Here is a 19,438-nt window from a genome sequence, read left to right as displayed (position 1 = left end):
CACGTATCTATTCGACTACTTAATATCCCAAATAATAGCTATGGTGGTATGTCCCCATCGCCACCTTCTAAGAATCTCGCAAATCTAAAGCTCCTCGTCTTGAATATTTGTACCCTAAGGGTACAGACACCAAAATACACAAACAACAACAAAGGGGTGAGAATTCACATCATAAAATATATTGGGATACATGAATAATAAAGTAGATAATCATATCTTCATCGGTCATTCATCTCATCATCATCAATCATTCATCATACCATCATCAATCATCCATCATAATATTCACACAACTCATTTCATAAACATCATTAACGCATACATCTTATGCACACCTTTAACACAAATATCATATTCACATCATTAGCACATATCACAGTTCACCTAACATGACCTATATGCAACATACTTCATTCCTAGACCTACATGCATGCCGGTACCGGATCCTATCGTCATAATAATGTAAGTGTGAGGTGTGTTACTGAACTTAAATCCGTCATTATGCAGTATGATATGATGCATGTGGACCCACCAAAACATAATTTAGAAGACACATAAACAACACATCATCTTTACGTCATAGTTACTCGTCATATTGCTTGTTATTAGAAAACAAGTATGTCATTCGTCATACATCATTTTACATCATTCGACTTTAATAATCATAACATCATCATCTTACGTCATTAGCAACTCATAATTATTTTACACCATATATTCGTCTACCTATGTCTAACTCATAATTTTGTCATATTCACATCATATCTAAATCTTACACCCACCATTAGTTTAATTTTCATTCTCTACATCTTTTACTCCCACTGACACACTTCATCCTTCATCTTATCCGTTCATTTAACCCACCTATCCTTCTCCTCGTTTATATGCACCTCATCAACTCTTTAGCATTACCGCTTATATTAACTCTTATTCCCTACAACCTAACAACCTTTCTAAGTTCATTATTATTTAAGGCGATTATTGTAACGCCCACTTTTAATTAATTAATTATTTAATTGAGTCTAGACGAGTTATATTATATTTATATAATATATGTGTGATTTACGATGATTTGAGATGATTTATGTGATATGATGATTTTTATGAGGAGATGAGACTTATTCTGTTGTTTAATAAAATAAGATTTGAAAATAAAATAAAATATTTAGTTAGGGGCTGTTTTGAGATTTTAGAGAGTTTTGGGGGAGAAAGAGAGATAAGATAAGATATTAGGAGGAGATATAAAAAGGAAAGACCTAGGTTTTTAGAAAAGTTAGTACGTACGACTGTTTTTGGAGAAAAGGGAGATAAAGCCAAGAGAAGGGAGAACACCTAGGAAAGCTGCGATTTTCTTCAAACAAGGTAAGGGTGAGACTAACGATTCAGTTTTATTAATCTATGTAATTCTGATAATCAAATTAACAAGTTAGGATTGAATTAAGAAATTTATGAAATTAGGGTTAATAGGTGAAATTGATGATCCAATGGTGTTAAACTGTTAGATTGATGCATAAACCGTCCTTTGACCTTAGATTATGAATAGGATGAATTCTGGAACTGAAATTAAGCTTAAAACCTCGTGAGATGATGGATTTTTGTAAAAACTGCACTTCTGCCCGAGCCTGTATTCATCGCTCGCCCTCGCGAACGATGATCCTCGCCTCGCAAGTGATGAAGTTCATCGCTCGCCATGCGAGCCATTTTCCCTCGCCTCGCGAGTTGCACGTCGCAGCTCGCCACATCGAACAATGTTACTCGCCATAGCGAGCATGACCAGAGAGCATGTAGAATTCTGTACTTTTGACTTTTGAGTTGAACCTTAGATGTTTTTGAGTGCCTAAAGATGTTCATTAATGATTAAATGATAACTTGGAATGAGATTTGAACCTGGTTTAGCTTAGAACAACATTAGTTGAAAATCTGGCTTGTACTCGCCATGGCGAGCAGATGCTCTCGCCTCGCGAGCACTTCCAGAACTGAGTGCAAGTGAGGATGTTGCGATCTGTGTCGCATAATTTGATTAGAGATGGACCCTTGGGTGGTAATGTGACCTATATAAGATGTTAACTGCAAACTGTGAAGCTGTTATGAAATGTTAATGTTGATTATAATGTGTTTTAATGATTAATTGTATTACTTGAGTTATGAATGAGTGATTGAGATGTTGCTTTTATTTGATATCGTTATGTGATGTCATACTGTTGTTTCAATCTGTCTATGCTGCTATTGTTATTTAACTATGTTGCATGAGTCGATATAAGATGATCAAAATGATGTTGAACCTCCAAATTATTGGATACATAAGAGATGATGATTAAGATGTTTTAAGAGATCGAGTCCATGCATTAGCATACATATGTTGGGGGCTCATGCCCTGGAGCTTAGTACTCAACACGATGGAGCATTGGCTCAAATTAACGATGGGGGCTTATGCCCTGGAAGTATATTAATACTCAAATAACGATGGGGGCTCATGCCCTGAATTGGTACCACATGCATATAAGAGGTCTAAGTTGCATAGTCGCATAGTCGAGTCAATGATGAAAGATGTTAAACTGCTATGAGATTTATGATGTTTAAATGAAGTGATTACTTGATATATTATTATCTATGATGCTATGATATTTAAGATGCTTATGTTGAAGTTTTATGTTGTTGATTGTTGAATTATATTGATTAATATTATTGTTTTGTGAAATCTCACCCCTTCTGCTTGAAAATGTTGCTATTCGTATGAGTAACTTGCAGGTGATCGAGCTTAGAGTGGTGTGTTGCTGTCGTGAGTGACGTGTTCCTCACTGAGTCGTTTAGGTTGCTCTGATACGTAACGGGATAGGGTTCTTGATTGCATGCTTCATTTCCTTTACGTATTTGACTATGATATTTATGCTTAAGTTGTTTAACTGAGATATTATGACGAGGCCTGCGTGCCAAACTTATTTATGGTTGATGACATAATTCCGCTGCTATTTCGTTGAAAGTTAAATTGTTATTTGACTATTTACGTTTATGTTTAAATGTGATATCCCGTTTTATGATGTTTACTCTGATAATTGTTAAGAAATTTTTATGTTGGGAAAACAGGGTGTTACAATTATGTTTAACCTCATCAATTACCTTTAGCCATCTACTCTATTATTCCCTCTTATCATCGTATTTTCACTTCTTTAACCCATTCATATTTTGCACCTTACTTCATACTTTGCCACATCATTAACGTCATTTATTACCTTATTCCTTTACCATCATGTCTCTTTAATTTACCCTAGTTCTTACTCTTCATATAGTCTCATCGTTGCATCTATCCTTTACTCTAATTTACTACTATTTTCATCTTCATTAGTTCTTGAATTACCCTCTCACAACTCTCTCTACTTTGCTTCTAAGTCCTTCATCGTTTCACTACCTAATCTCTTTTGATTTTTGAGATAATCAATCCTAATGACACTTAAGCATACTCTCTCATTTAGATTTAATAGTTTACGACTCTTACCTTTACATTGGGAATTCATTTGTCATTGACGACTACCACAATTATCCTTCTGTATTCTCTCGTATAATAGTCATATCTCCCTCTCACCAAATTATGTTTAAGGCTCATCAAATATTTCCTATCACTACAGTCATCGAATAACCCATATCCTTACTTTAGTTCTCCTTTAATACTTTTGATACTCGTATTGTTTTAAATTCATTATGTCTTCTGAAACTACTCTCATAACCCTTATTTAAACTCCTCTCATATAAGTTTATTGATTTGGGACCTTACTATACATCTAAGGAACCCTTTGGAGGCATAAAAGTGGCTCAAAAATTAGTTTAAGTCCACATTGCATCGTGGCACGTTGGGTTCCAATCGTGGCACGTTTCTGACAGCTTAAAAATGATTTTCGTTCCTGAAAAAATCATGGCATGTTGGACTTCAATCGTGGCACGATTGGGACAGTTTCAGAACCCAGAAAATAGCATTTTTACCCTCGAATTTGCTCCTAACTTGGCTAGAAATCTCTGTTTTTGACCTCGTTTGATCCTAAATTGATAGGAGACATTACCTATGGTTACCCTATCATCTAAACACAAATTTTTCCATTATCTTACCGGATTACCTATTCTTTTCAGTTTATAAACCCTAAATTAATCTCCACAAATTCCATTTGTTCAACAATATCATTACCTTTATTCATCATCATAATTTCATCATAATTCACATCACAATAACATATCATACTAAATAAAGTTACCGCCATCATAGATTAAACACCCTAAAGTGGTAGGAATCTCCCCCTTACCTCGAATCTTCGAAGCCACAGCTTTCCGGCTCTCTTATCCGAAACTAGGGTTTTCTCCTCCTCTTCTCTCTTCTTCTCTTGCTTCTACATTTCAGCAAAAGTGGCAACCTTGATTGTTAATTCTCTATTTATATATGGGCTAACCTCATAATATTATTCATGTCATTCTATTTTATATTATTTTTTACTTCTCCCTCCCCCACTTAATTAAAACTTCTATTCTACACCTCCCGCCTCTATATTACTTTATTTATTTTTCCCTTTCATCATAATAATCCTCATAGAACGTCATTAATCATCATATGTCTATTTCTTTGTAGCTAACATAATATTCTAGCATCACAACACCATTATTATATAAAAAAAAATCAAGAATTCTTCTAATTAACTTCGTTAAATCATTACATGTAATTTTCGGGGTGTTACAACAAATATCTTAAAACAACATTCAGAATTACCATATATTCAAACAATTGAAAATAGTACAAGAGTACTTACTTCGAATGAGTTGAACTTGAAACTAAACTTTCAACATAAGAGAACTGACATAAATTTTTAAAAATTTTAATTCTCTCTACTATATTTACTCTCTTGTTATAGATAATTGCTTTGTCATCTTCATAACAAGCCAATATCAAAGTATCTCCTTTAGTAGAAAGGTACAATGGCAACAACAATGGACCATATGAGAATCTAAGGTCGTTCATTGCAAGATTAAAGTAGTCAATTCTAAATAATTGAGTCCAAGACTCCTGAACCCCAAACTATTTCCTTTGTCATATAACAAATTCAGTTTTCTTGAAATCATGCGAAAAGCAAAGGCGGTCCAAAAGAACCTGAAGAGTTGGCTGTTAGTATGGCATGAAAATCAAAAGGTTTCGAAAATTGGATGTATGTCTCGGTCGAAAGATCAAGGGAAAGAATCATGAGTTGATCAACATGAGTAATACATGCCTTATCATAAAAAGGATAAAATAGTTTTGCATAGCCAACCAGTAAACTTCACCACATAAATGCACAACACTATTCCAAATAATCATAGGGAAAATGTTGATATTTCTCCAACAATCATCATCCAAATTGGGAACTCTGACCTGACTTTTCAATAGACCATGGTTGTCTTTATCTTGTTCTTTGTGAAACTCCAACACATTGTAAGTTCCAGTTAAAATGTCACAGCCAAAAGTGAACATTAAAGAGATCCCACAAAGGTCATATTCATAACAAGTCCCAAATTCGGCATACCTTGTACCCGTGTCAGGGTTCCATAAACGAAACGAATACTTATAACACTCCATATTACGAGAACTAAGAAGAAAGCACAATAATCCATTGCATGAACCAACCACTTCACAATTATTGGAATTCAAACCACCGCGACAATTGTCCCTTGAAAAAATGATACAACGATTTTTGAGGAAACGGTGCACATGTATGGTATTGACACAACTCATAAGGTATTTAAAAGTTGGTGGTTTGAGTATGAGGTGTGGGTTATTTGACGACTTGTTAAGGTATTTTTTGACATAGGCTGGATCGGAGATGAGAGTGTTCCATGACTTGCTCACACATTTGAATCGCAAGATGGTTTTCACGTTAAGGCAAGATAGGACTTCAGTGATGAGATCTTCCAGAACAAATTGTTCTATCGGCGGTAATGATGAGTTGGATTGAGGCCCCCCCGCCAAAAGGAGAACACTCCAAATACTATCCATCATTAACAGTTTAACGCCCACTTTCGTTTAATTGTTTAATTAATTGAGTTTAGGCGATTATATTATATTTATATAATATATGCATGATTTTGGTATGTTTTGATGAATTGCGATGATTTAGATGATTTGATTGATAATGTGATAAGTTATGAGTTGAAGGTTTTGATAAGGATATGAGACTTATTTTATTGTTAAATAAAATAAAGATTTGAAAATAATATAAAATATTTAGTTAAGGGTTGTTTTGAGATTTTAGATAGTTTTGGGGGAGAAAGTGAGATAAGATAAGTTATTAAGAGGAGATATAAATAGGGGAAGACCTAATTGTTAGAAAAAAAACTATTGTACGTGAAAACTTTTGGAAAAGGGAGAAAAAGCTTAGAAGGGAGAAGATCAAAGAGAGAGTTGTGATTTCTTCATAACCAGGTAAGGGTGAGACTAATAACTCAGTAATGTTAATTGATTGTAATTTTGATGATTAGTTAGCAAGCTTTAGGATTGAATTGGAGAAAACGAAAACTAGGTTAAATCCCTAGAATTGATGATCGAACGGTAGGAATTGGTTTAATTGATGTAGAAAGTGCTCCTAGACCTTAGATAATGTTTAGGACGAACTTTGGAATCAAGGTTAGGCTTAGAACCATGTGAATCGTTGAATTTTTGTGAAAATAGCAAGTCTGGCCGTAGCGACATTCATCGCTCGCCACGGCGAGCTATGAGTCTCGCCTCGCGAGTGATGAACATTCATCGCTCGCCTCGCGAACCCTTTTCCCTCGCCTCGCGAGTTGTGCAATGCAGCTCGCCACAACGAGCAACCTTACTCGCCATAGCGAGTTAGGGCAGAGAGCATGTAAGATTTTGCAATTTCGACTTTTTAGTTGGACCTTGAGTGCCTTTGAGTGCCTGAACATACCTAGTAATGATTAGGAATGAATGTAGGACAAGATTGAACCTAGAACAACATTAGTTGGGAAGTTGGCTTGTACTCGCCATGGCGAGTAGATACTCTCGCCTCGCGAGCACTTCCAGATTGGAGTGCTTTGAGTGTTTGTGCGATCTGTGTCGCACGTTTTGATCAAGAGTGAACCCCTAATTGGTAATGAAACCTAATGATGACATTTAATGCAATCTGTAAGGCCGTTTAATATATGTTGTTATTAATTGAGTATGAGTTAATGTATTATGCATTATGTAAGATATGAATGAATAATTATGATGCTATTGAATTGCAATTGATATATTGATATCATCCGTTATTGTGACTCGACTATGCTACTGCTGTTATTTAACTAAGTGCATAATGTCTATATATGATGAATAAGATGACGTTTAGCTCCAAATTATTGGATGCATATTGATATGATGATTACGACGTTTTGTTGATAGAGTCCATGCATTAGCATTCATTGAACTTAGTCCTCACCATGATAGGAGCTTTGTCCTCCGCACGATATTTAGGAGCTTTGTCCTCCGCACGATTAAAGTATATTAATACTTATGATGACGATTGGTACCACATGCATATAAGGAGTCTAAGAGCATTGTCGCATTGTCGTGTCTAAGATGCTATGTTGTTGATGATGATTGAATAAGTGATTACGTGATAATTGTTTATCAAATATGCAAAGTTGTTTAAGATTGAGATGATGTTAATTATGATTCAAATTACTTTGATTAATATTGTTTTGTTATGAAATCTCACCCCTTCTGCTTGAAAATGTTGCCCTTCGTATGGGTAACTTGCAGGTGATCGTGCTTAGTGTGCAGTTGCCGTCGTGAGTGGCCTTGCCTTCACTGTGTCGTCTAGGTCGCTCTGATACGTAACGAGATGGGGCTATATGTTATGCATGCTTCGTTCTATTACGTGAATAATATGCTATTTGTGATATTGAACTAACTCTTTTGAGATTATGTTGATGGGGCCTGCGTGCCAAAACGTTTTATGGATTATAATATAATTTTCGCTGCAATGTTTAAGATTTTGGTTAAATTGTTATTTAACTGTTTTGGATTATATTAAATGTGATATCCCGTTGTTTATAATGTTTACTCTGATAAATGTTTAGAAATTTTTATGTTGGGAAAACGGGGTGTTACAACAGTTGTGTAGAAAAAAGAACATAAATGAAACAATATCCAAAGTGATTAGAATGAAGATAACATACCATCAATGCTTGTACAGACATTTTGGCTAGTCATGGTCGTGTTATTACATATGTTGTCTAGTGAGATTCTTTACCTATTTTTTTAAGCAAGATTATCGAATTTTGGATTCCCTTAGTTCCCACTTTTGTGTTATTTTTTAGGGTTTTGACCTAGTCCCTCATCCCCCTCTTATACAATTTTCCTTTTTTAATAAAATTTTAGAGTAGGTGATAGAGGATAGAAGTAACTACGAGATACCAACCTAGTTGATATGTCTAACTTTTCCTTGATGTTTTCCTTGCTCTTTTGATATATTTTATTTTATTTTTTTACTATTAGAGAATAGACATATAAAGTTTTCATTGATGTTTAACAATGTCTGCTATGAAACTTCATTACAAATAGTCTTTCCTTGACTATTTTTAAAAAAATAAGAGTAATGATATTTGTATGATCATTTGTGATAATTTTTAGACAACTTTATCTCCCATACTCACATTTTATTTTTAATCTCTCTCTTCTTTTTTTTCTCTCCATTGTTTTTGACTAATTAAAAGAGAGAAAAAGAAAATTATCAAATAAGTTGTACCAAATGATTGTTTAAATATCATTGCTCAAAAAATAAAATATGTTAATTGACATCTATTGAAAAAAACATTATACTACATGTCAAAAATATAAAAAACATTATTGAAGAATAAGCCGTTATCATTGAAATAGTAGAAAGAAACCGATGTGATTCCAATCTTCCATTGTCCTCCCTTGACTACTCCCTCATCTCTTCTTCCTTCTTCACCAATGAAGTGCTTCCATTTCTCAAACGGATCATCCGAAAAACGAACCACAGAAGAAAACGATGAAGGTTCAGGTTCAGCTTCAGCATCAAGCTCAAGAGGCTCACGCGTCTCATGGGCGCGTTCCTTAAGCTTAATGGACACGCGCCGCTCCGAATACGATTCCGATTCTAGAGACTTCTCCGACACTCTCGGCTTCCATGAGTTTCTCTCTCAACGCCGTGCTAATCATCTTCATCTGTTTTCATTCTCTGACCTCAAAATCGCAACTCGTGGATTCAATAGAGCTTTGTTAATCGGTGAAGGTGGATTTGGTTCGGTTTATAGAGGAACCCTAATTCATCATAATCATCACCGGTCTCAAATCGATGTTGCCATCAAACAGTTGAATCGTAATGGTCATCAGGCATGTTTAATTTTTTCACAAAATTGAGCTTTTTTAATGTAAAAATTGAATTTTTATGTGTTGTTGTAAAGGGTTTTTTGTGTTTGTGTTGAATTTCTAGTATTCAGGGGCATAAGGAGTGGATTAATGAAGTGAATTTATTAGGGGTGATTAAGCATCCAAATTTGGTGAGGTTAGTGGGTTATTGTGCTGAAGATGATGAAAGAGGGATTCAGAGGCTTTTGGTTTATGAGTTTATGTCTAATAAGAGTTTGGAAGATCATCTTTTGGTTCGTGTTCCTTCGTCGGTTCTTCCTTGGATTACTAGATTAAGAATTGCTCAAGATGCTGCTCGTGGGTTGGCTTATCTTCACGAGGAAATGGATTTTCAGGTATAGTAGAACAAGACTGTGCATTTGTATTGTTAGATACCATGATCATGCAAGCAATTGATTTAGTTTTTTTATGTTTATGTTCATTTATGTTTTTGATAATGACATTGATCTTTACTTTATGTGTTGATAAAGTGGATGTTTCAGTGAATGTTTGCGTGATGAATGATGATCTTTGATTGTGCGATGTTATTTGTAAGCTAAAAGTGAATATAAAGTGAGCTGATTTAACTTTCAAAGTTTTCATGAAAGATGATAGTTAGTGCAGAATTTTTAGGTAAGAATTATCAAACTGAAGGTTAACTTGCTGTAGACCAAATATAGGTTTGGGCAGAGAATCAGATTTTGAAATTGGTTTTAAGGTGAAGCCAAATGACATTAGAGTCTAGAGCAAAATCCCTTTTAAAAGGGTTAAGTTGTTTTTAGGTGTACTGCCAAATGCACACCTAATCATGCTGAAAATCACTGATCAGGACTTGCATTTAAAGGAATTTTAAACACTATCTGTGAACTTTTTGTAAGTGAAGCAAACATTCAATGCGTCTACGTGCGAATCTGGGTGCTTTCACCATAACTTAATTCTTTTTAATGTTTATGTATGGTTTCTTCTTTGGATGTCTTGTTTATGCATGGTTTTAACTTTTTTAGTAATACATTTATGATTCCCATTCTATCTGGTGCAGCTAATATTTCGAGATTTCAAAACATCCAACATCTTGCTGGATGAGGACTTCAATGCAAAGCTTTCTGATTTTGGACTCGCTAGGCAAGGACCTGCAGAAGGCTTTGGCTATGTTTCTACAGCGGTAAGAAAATGTCTAAATTTTGTAGAAAATTCATTATAACATACCATAATGGTAGAAATTTGACATTATTGCATGGTAACATTAGATGATTACGATAACATATTGGGATTTGGGAAGCTTATCTGGAATAGATTATATATATTTTGAACCTTATTCATATCTAAAGGAAACTATTTCATGAGTTCATAATGTTGGTCTAAACTTTGAACTCTAAACCTTAAACTGTAATCCAGATATTCTACTGACATGCGAAATGAATGACTTATTTCCTCTTCACGAAGGTTGTTGGCACCATAGGATATGCTGCACCAGAATATGTTCATACCGGAAAGCTGACTGCTAAGAGTGATGTGTGGAGCTTTGGTGTAGTTCTTTATGAGCTTATCACTGGGAGGAGAGCCGTAGAAAGAAACCTACCAAAAAACGAACAAAAACTTCTGGATTGGGTAAGACCTTATGTATCTGATCCAAAGAAGTTCCATCATATTGTCGATCCTCGACTTGAGGCACAAGATTGCATCAAATCAGCTCATAAACTTGCAGTCCTAGCAAACAAGTGTCTCATGAAGCAGCCAAAGTCTCGCCCAAAAATGAGTGAGGTGGTTGAGATTCTTGGGAACATTATTGACGAGTCCGTTCCTATGGATGAATGCATTTCCGAAGCCGTTGCAGAAACAGGAGAAGCAAATGAAGTAAATTTATCTGTAGAGAATGCTGAACCTGAACCAGCTAAACAGGGGAATAATTATCTGAAGAAGGTTTTTGAATTCAGAGACAAGGTGAGTTTAAGAAATAAATCCATTGGAAGATTTGATTGGAAAAGTTGGGCTCCTGGGCTTGTAAGAACATGGTGATAAGTGATCTTCATTCATATCTTGGAAATCAAAATCTTCGTCTGCAATTGCCTACTCATCGATATGTTTGGTGATCACTTAGTTTCAGTCAGAGAGATCGGCATTGTTAGGCACTTGGTTAACATACCGATCATGGTAAATTTTGTATCAATTAATAATAATTCCGTGTACAGGATGATTTTTTTAGCAAAGCTATATAATATTCAGTAATTTGACCTTCTTGATACTAAGTTGCTAACTACAAATTTAGTCATGAAAGCAAGGTTTAGATATTGAATGAATTATGTGTATATATAGAACTACAATTCATTGAAAGACTTGAATTGTAAGACTCTGACTTCAGTTCTATGCAATTGAGTTATATTCCAATTTTCAAGTCTTCTATGATTACGTGGTTTGTTTAACAATTACCAACCGCCTACTTTGCTAGATATCAACAATAGCAGCCAATCAAGGACGGAGTCAAACTTGGATGATAGGGAGCTAACATACAATTAAGGTTCATTCAACAAATATACATGCATCAAAGTAAACTATAGTTTCATAAATTAGGAAACTATATACTCCATCCATAGATTACAATAAAAATTAACTAACCAGATAAACATACAAAAGACTAAAAAGATCCAATTATCTGTAGACATCGGCGCTCTCGAGTCTCAACAAGCAGAATGTCCAAGAGAAGTTTGGTTCTGAAACATTAGCTATATTAAGATTAAGATATGTACAAATTATTCGGTAATATGTAGTCATGGTTTAAGATCACTGCATTTGAGAAATTCAGCTTTGTTAACTTTCAAGGGTGCTGTATCTTGCATTCTGCAATGTGCAATGTCATGTACAGGGTATAGACGCAGAGCGTTGGGGATAAGTTGTGGATGTTCTAACGCGGGCAACATCATCAGCACTTCTTCTACGCAAACGATTCTGGTTGCATCCATTTACATGAGGAACCTGCAACTGCTCCAAATTTGTAACAACCTCATCCATGTTTGGTCTCAACTTGGCTTCTACTGAAAGGCACCGTAGGGAGAGTATAGCAACCTTAAAAACATCTTCTAATTCGTATTGGCCTTCAAGGCGACTATCCAACACGCGCAAAATCTTATGCTTGTTGGATAGATAAGGCTTTGCCCATTCCACCAAATTGTGTTGTCTTGTTGGTCTGTTCTTGTCAACAACTCTCCTCCCAGATAATATTTCTAGTAGTACAACTCCAAAACTATAGACATCACTCTTAGCAGTGTGGTTACCTTCATCAAAAATAGTTATTTTACTTTAGTTACTAACAAAAATGATATTTAGTAGCCTATTCTTGAGTAAGTTAATGCATTCAAAAGACAAAACATACTAGAAAAAATAGAATAAAACATCAATTTATTTTTTTTTCTTTTTCTAGTGGTCATATAATACCTGTGGCTAGGTATTCCGGAGCCGTATATCCAGAGGTTAGCTTGGTAGGTACATGACTTTTATCAACCAGGGACAAGTTCTTTGCCAGGCCAAAATTTGAAAGTTTTGCATTATAATTCTGTGATCAAGTCAACAAGGAAATTTTCAGATACAATACATAAATAAACGTAATATATTCATGTGTGTACAAAAAGACATACGGAATCTAGCAAGACATTTGAAGTCTGGAAATCGCGGTACATTGCTTTTGTTTGAGTACTGTGAAGAAATGCAAGGCCTTTGGCAGCACCAAGAGCAACCTTCAAACGTAGGCTCCAAGAAAGAGGTTGAAAATATGAGCCTCCTGTTAAATCATAATTGATAATATTATTAGGGACGCGTTTCTCAAGTGCTATAATGTGACTATGTGAGTAGATGAACCAGGAAAACTCACTGATGAACAAGTGATTCTCCAAGTTGCCACGAGGCATGAATTCAAAGACAAGAAGACTGTTGTCATCTTCAAGGCAATAACCAATCAATTTGATTAGATGAGGATGAGAAAGCTGGCCTAAAGAGTTCACTTCAGCCTAAAATAGAAATGGAAAACATTAATTGATGTAACACTCAAAAGAAACCCCTAGTTTCCCAACCACTAATAAAATTAGCTTTACAGAGAAATATAAATAAGATTAAACATGTAAAAACATTCTCGAACATGTAACACAATAGTGTTGTCAATTGCAGATCACGGAAAATAACGGTTTGGTGAAATTCTGCTACGTTACAACACTATAACGCCACTATAGCTGCTATTTGACAAAAGTCTATACTAAATAGCTTATCACGGAATAACGGTGATTTGCTCAATTTATGCTATGCTATAGCTCCGCTATTTGAAAACACTGCAACATAGTCAGTGCTTGCTTGTTAATAAGATAAGTTAAACTTACAAACAACTCCTTGTGACCTTTGAAGCCATCCTGATAAAGTCTTTTGACAGCAGCAGCAATGCCTTTGCCGGGTTTGGCAGCAGAAGATGAGTGTTCATCAATCCAACCCTTGAAAACACTATGTCCCAAGACACTGTCTACACGGAAATTTCTTGTTGCAACCTGAAGTTCAGTAGAAGTAAAGCTCTTCAAATTGGTTGATTGTAAGATCTCCTCCACACCCCGAGCAGTCTGAGGCACCGATACTGTTGGTACCTCAGTATTACTTGAGCTACTGAGATCGCCAGAAACCTTGCTACATGGAATACTAAGATCTTCTGTGTTGACATTCACACTCTTTGAACTTAACCCTGAAACTGAAATGATATGATCAATAAAACTAATATAAACTAGATATTACATATTAGTATACATATGTAATTAACATTGACCAAGATAATTAACAAGCTGATCTTAATGTTTAAGAATATGAATACCTGAATTAGTTGGACCTTCAGCTTTGATTTGGCCGCCCAAACAAACTCCCATGGCAGAGACAATATTAATTCCCATAGCTTTGTTTCAAATAGATAACAAAAAAAGAAGATAAGGTCAAGTCCAACATAAATTAACCATGATTGTGAATTTAAACTGTGAGAGGAAAAAAGAAAGAAAGAGGAGTTTAAGAAAAACGACACGACAAACCTGTTTGTAATGAAGTTCAAGGAAGAATATAAAGAAGAAAAACAGGAAGGAGGAGAGGTGAAGAAGAGTGTTGATATGTAGAGAACTAATATGGATGAGTCTTCTGTGGTGGCCCAGAGGGGCGATATCTATGAAGCGCTGACACAGACACAAAATTGGGACTAACACCTACACACTAATAATAATTTAAGAAAATTGAAGACATGGAATATAATCACATGTATCCATATCGAACATCAACATGTGTTGGACACCTGACACGTCTTCAATGTAAAGTGTCACTACATGAAGCAAGATATTATGTCAGAAGAGTATAACAGTGTTAAAAGAGTTGAGCAACTTGACTATAAGTTTGGATGTATTAGTAAAGACGTGTATGAAAGGTAAAGGGGACGAAGGAAGGTGAGTATGGTGATTCATGCATGACATTCATTGTATGACATGTTGTGGGAACTGGTTTAACTGTAATGGACCCCCTTTTGTTTTGTTTTGATTGGACAAAATCCTTAATATTTTTTTGCAAAGTTTTCTAGTCCATTAGATTTTACTGTTAACATCCCGACATTTGGTTTCAGATAGCTTCTCGTACTATAAGTTGGCTCTAGCAAGTGGTAAGCTTCCATGACTTGTAAGCAAGTGGAGCATAATTGAACCTTTTTTGGCCTTTAACATGATGACTTATGCAAGTGATGGGTGAACACCGGTCCCTCTTTTTTTATCCTCACTCCCAATTCTACTATTGGCTAAGATATTATCTAAATTTAATATCTATCTTGACTTTAGTAGAAATCATGCACATGAATTTATTTATTTTTAGACAAAGAAAAGCTAGTTGGGCCTCGGGAGCTCGCTAGGGTCAAGAAAAGTCACCAAGGTTGAGAAAGTAGTAAGGTACTTATATATTATCTACCAACAATGTTCTCACATCAGCAGTAGAATTCAAACATGGGTCATGAGTTAAATCTTTATCAACTGAACCAACTTGAATTTACGTACGCATTTGAATATAAAAAAAATACTAAACTAACTTGTTAGTCCAAGTGATAAATATCTTAATTTCCTTCAATAAAGTTCAAAATGTAGGTCTTCGAATAAAATTGTTAATAGAGTTGTCTCTTTTAAGTGGGTTCATTTTACTAGTACTAGTATATTTTTCTCAGACACTTCACCACTCTGTTGTGCTCGTCAGCTTAGTCGTGTTTTGACTGTTGATGCTATAGGCGTTGCTCATCCGCGAATGCAGTTTGCTTTTCTTTGTTGTTCTTGTTTATTTTGTTTTCATTCTCATGAAAAAAAGTTAGCAACTAAAAGATAAAGCTTGACAGTTATGGTAAGGGTTCCAACATTAGGAAACAATGTATCAAAATTAACTATAATAATTGAGTTAACAAGATAAACATGCAAAAGCACTAGCAATGCTAGTTATTTGTGCTGTTAAAACACCAAAAAATCCAATTATTCTTTGACATATGCACTATCAACAAGCAGAATGTCCAAGAAAAATTTAGTTCTCATACATTAACTATAGTAAGATATCTACAATTTATTAAGTAACACAAATGTTTACGACGTGGAATCACCTCATGTGGGGACATTCAGTTTTGTCAACTTCCAAGGATAGTGTATTTGCAGTGTGCAGTGTCATGTACAGAACATAGAAGCCGAGCGTTGTGGATAAGCTGCGGTTGTTCTGGAATGGGTAACATAATCAGCACTTCTTCTACGCGAACGATTCTGATTGCAGCCATTTACATCTTGAACCTGCAACTTCTCCAAATCCGTAACAACCTCATCCATGTTTGGTCTCAACTTGGCTTCTATTGAAAGGCACCTTAGGGATAGTGTAGCAACTTTATAGGCATCTTCTAACTCATATTGGCCTTCAAGACGGCTATCCAACACGCGCAAAATTTTACGCTTGTTGGTTAGATAAGGCTTAGCCCATTCCACCAAATTGTGTTGACTTGGTGGTCTATTCTTGTCAACAACTCTCCTCCCTGATAATATTTCCAATAGCACAACTCCAAAACTATATACATCACTTTTAGCAGTGTGATTACCTTTATCAACAAATCAGTTTATACTAGTCACTAATCAAAATGATACAATTGATCCTTGAGCAAGTTAATGAACTCAACAGACAAAAGATACTAAAAAAGTTGATTAAACAACGGAAATTCATATACAGAAAGACATAAAATCTGTCTAGTAGTTATTATACCGGAGGCGAGGTATTCTGGAGCTGCATATCCGTATGTTAGCTTGGTGGAGACATGACTTTTATCAACCATGGACCCGCCCTTTGAATGCCCAAAATTAGAAAGTTTTGCATTATAATTCTGCGATCAAACCAGCAAGGAAATTTTCAGATATGATACATAAATAAATATAATATATTAATGTGTTTTTGTGTGTAGAAAAGGACACATACTGAATCTAGCAAGACATTTGAGGTATTGAAATCGCGGTATTTTCCTTTTGTTTCAGCGTTGCGAAGAAATGTAAGGCCTTTAGCAGCACCAAGAGCAACCTTCAAACGTAGGCTCCAAGAAAGAGGTTGAAAATATGAGCCTCCTGTTACATCATTAATGGTAATGTTATTAGGCATGCCTTCTCCAGTACAAGTACAAGTGAGAAAAGATGAACTGGGAAGCACTCACTGATGAACAAGTGATTCTCCAAGCTGCCACGTGGCATAAATTCATAAATCAGAAGGCTGTTTTCATCTTCAAGACAATAACCAATCAATTTCACTAGATGAGGATGTGAAAGCTGGCCCAGATAATTGACTTCAGCCTAAGATAGAAATGGCAAACACTATTAGATTGACCATGGTAATTAGTATGCGTTTGGAATTTAATGAAATTGCTGTTACACCGCGAGGCTGCGTAAAAGCTTTGCTTTGCAGCTTCATGAGCCGACTCACGGTCAACTTACATTGGGACGCGAGATTTGCTAACCCAATGTGGATCCAAACACAGGCTTGTTTCCCAACCACTAATGAAATTAGCTTAGTTGAGAAACATTGATAAGATTAAACTAGTAAAAATATTCTCAAACATGAAGCGTAAGTGTTTATGCTATAAACGCTTAATGTGTAATAATAATTGCATACTGCGGAAAATAGCGGTTTAGTCAAATTTTGTTACACTAAATGTTATAGCACCACTTTGTACTAAATAGTGTATCACATAATAATAGCGATTTATTCAAATTCAGCTATGCTATTGCGCCGCTATAGCATCTATTTGACAACAGCGCAACAGTTACACTATTTTCTTCTTAGTTATAAGAGTTAAACTTACCATGAACTTGTTGTGACCTTTGAAACAATCTTGATGAAGTCTTTTGACAGCAACAGCAATGCCTGTGCCAGGTTTTGCAGCAGAAGATGAATGTTCATCAATCCAACCCTTAAAAACTGATCCAAAATCACCATCTCCTAACACACTGTCCACACGAAAATTTCTAGTTGCATTCTGAAGTTCTGTCAAAGTGAAGCTCTTCAAATTGGATGATTGCAACATCTCCCCCACACGCGGAAGAGTCTGTGGCACCGATACCGAAGCGGCTGATACCTCACTACTTGAGCTAATGATATCATGAGAAATCTTGCAACATGGGATACTGTGATCTTCTGTATTGACAATCACACCCTTCGAACTTAACCCTGAAATTGACATGATATGATCAACAAAACAAAGCTTATACAAACTACATATTATGTATTAGTATACTAGTACTAAACATATACAATTAACATTGACCATGGTAATTAACTAACAAGTTGATCTTAATGTTTAAGAATATGAATACCTGAATTAATTGGGCTTTCAGCTTTGACCTTGCCGCCTAAACACACTCCCATGGCTGAAACAATACTAATTCCCATAACTTTGTTGCCTGTAGATCACAACAACAAAGCAGAGAAGGTCAACTCCAAAAGAAATGACTCATGATTGTGAATTGAAACTCAGAGAAGAAAAAAAGAAAGAAAGAAGGAATTAAGAAAAGGAAAGATGGAGGAAGGAAAATGACATGAAGAACCTGTTAGTAATGAAGTTCAAGGAAGGATATAGACAAGAGAAAAAGCAAGGAGGAGAGCTGAAAAAGGTGGTTTATATGTAGGGAACTAATATGGGTGAATATACTGTGGTGGCCCACAAAAGCAAGATCGATGAAGCACTAACACAGACACGAAATAGCACTAATGCGTGTATACACAACAATTTAATAAAATGCAAGTGATTGAATCGAATGTAATTACGTATGTCAGTGTAGTATTGGTTTAGACATTAACACGTTCAAACACTTGACATGCCATTATTGCGAAAAGTGTCGCTATATATAGCAAGATAGAGTGTCATAAGAAAAGTATAACAGTACGAAAAAAGTTGAGCAACTAGACTAAAAGCTTAAGCTATAAAAGTTTGGATGGATTAGTAAAGACATATGAGAAAGATGCTGAGAACGAAGGAAAGTGAGTATGGTGATTCATGCATGTAACATCACATTCATTGTATTGTAGTGCATGTTATGGGAACAGAAGCATGGTGTAACTGTAAGGGACCCCTTTTTTTGTTTTGTTTGGAAAGGGAAACTTTTTTCTACAAACTCCTTAATATGGTTTGCAAAACTTTCTAGTCCACTGGATTTTCTTGTTGCATCCTACATTTGTTTTTAGCTAGTTGCTCTCACTAGAGACATCGGACGGTAGTAAGTACTAAGTAGGCTTTCCGATCTTAAATCAACGGTCAAAATTTGTACATTTAATTTCCTAACTATGTAATTTGAATCGTCCAATCTTAAATCAATTACTGATATTTATTAATGTTTGAAACCGTGTGATAATTTTTGGAAATACATGTCCCTCTAGCAAGTCGGATCAGGTTTGAGTGCAGTCACGAATCAATGAATACATTAAACAAGTTTGTGACCATTTAATCTATCTGATAACATTCTTAAACAAAATACAAAATTTCTTTAAATTTGAACCGTCCAATCTTAACAAGTTGATTTAAATGTGGTG

The 19,438-nt window shown here is 35.3% G+C and overlaps 4 protein-coding genes across 8 annotated transcripts; 1 reads left to right on the top strand and 3 right to left on the bottom strand.

The window, feature by feature from the left end:
* Nucleotides 1–1,490: 1,490 nt before the first annotated feature.
* LOC25492527 (F-box protein At3g07870) lies at nt 1,491–6,004 on the bottom strand. Its single transcript, XM_039832748.1, has 4 exons — nt 5,384–6,004; nt 4,290–4,373; nt 1,775–1,794; nt 1,491–1,527 (listed from the first exon to the last, which is right to left on the bottom strand). Exons 1-4 carry the CDS (start codon nt 6,002–6,004, stop codon nt 1,491–1,493), a joined length of 762 nt encoding a protein of 253 aa, XP_039688682.1.
* A 2,828-nt stretch (nt 6,005–8,832) lies between these two features.
* Nucleotides 8,833–11,610, top strand: LOC25492526 (serine/threonine-protein kinase PCRK1). Of its 2 annotated transcripts, none has more exons than XM_024781818.2 (4): nt 8,833–9,349; nt 9,457–9,720; nt 10,404–10,526; nt 10,808–11,610. In XM_024781818.2, exons 1-4 carry the CDS (start codon nt 8,948–8,950, stop codon nt 11,378–11,380), a joined length of 1,362 nt encoding a protein of 453 aa, XP_024637586.1. In that variant the 5' UTR covers nt 8,833–8,947; the 3' UTR covers nt 11,381–11,610. The 2 variants fall into 2 exon arrangements, with proteins under 2 accessions (XP_024637586.1, XP_024637587.1); XM_024781819.1 differs by having other exon boundaries at nt 8,943–9,349; nt 9,450–9,720.
* A 243-nt stretch (nt 11,611–11,853) lies between these two features.
* Nucleotides 11,854–14,778, bottom strand: LOC25492525 (probable serine/threonine-protein kinase PBL9). Of its 4 annotated transcripts, none has more exons than XM_039833235.1 (7): nt 14,410–14,778; nt 14,202–14,288; nt 13,726–14,075; nt 13,227–13,362; nt 12,994–13,136; nt 12,794–12,911; nt 11,854–12,633 (listed from the first exon to the last, which is right to left on the bottom strand). In XM_039833235.1, exons 2-7 carry the CDS (start codon nt 14,275–14,277, stop codon nt 12,215–12,217), a joined length of 1,242 nt encoding a protein of 413 aa, XP_039689169.1. In that variant the 5' UTR covers nt 14,278–14,288; nt 14,410–14,778; the 3' UTR covers nt 11,854–12,214. The 4 variants fall into 4 exon arrangements, with proteins under 4 accessions (XP_039689169.1, XP_039689168.1, XP_039689167.1 ...); XM_039833234.1 differs by having other exon boundaries at nt 13,726–14,081; nt 14,410–14,763; XM_039833233.1 differs by having other exon boundaries at nt 13,726–14,081; nt 14,202–14,762.
* A 989-nt stretch (nt 14,779–15,767) lies between these two features.
* Nucleotides 15,768–18,669, bottom strand: LOC25492524 (probable serine/threonine-protein kinase PBL10). The gene is made up of 7 exons (XM_039833232.1): nt 18,457–18,669; nt 18,226–18,312; nt 17,715–18,079; nt 17,070–17,205; nt 16,841–16,983; nt 16,631–16,748; nt 15,768–16,469 (listed from the first exon to the last, which is right to left on the bottom strand). Exons 2-7 carry the CDS (start codon nt 18,299–18,301, stop codon nt 16,051–16,053), a joined length of 1,257 nt encoding a protein of 418 aa, XP_039689166.1. The 5' UTR covers nt 18,302–18,312; nt 18,457–18,669; the 3' UTR covers nt 15,768–16,050.
* Between the last annotated feature and the right edge of the window lie 769 nt (nt 18,670–19,438).

The sequence above is a fragment of the Medicago truncatula genome, chromosome 4, assembly GCF_003473485.1.
Source record: "Medicago truncatula cultivar Jemalong A17 chromosome 4, MtrunA17r5.0-ANR, whole genome shotgun sequence".
NCBI lineage: Eukaryota > Viridiplantae > Streptophyta > Magnoliopsida > Fabales > Fabaceae > Medicago > Medicago truncatula.
This window is presented reverse-complemented; position numbering and strand designations above follow the sequence as displayed.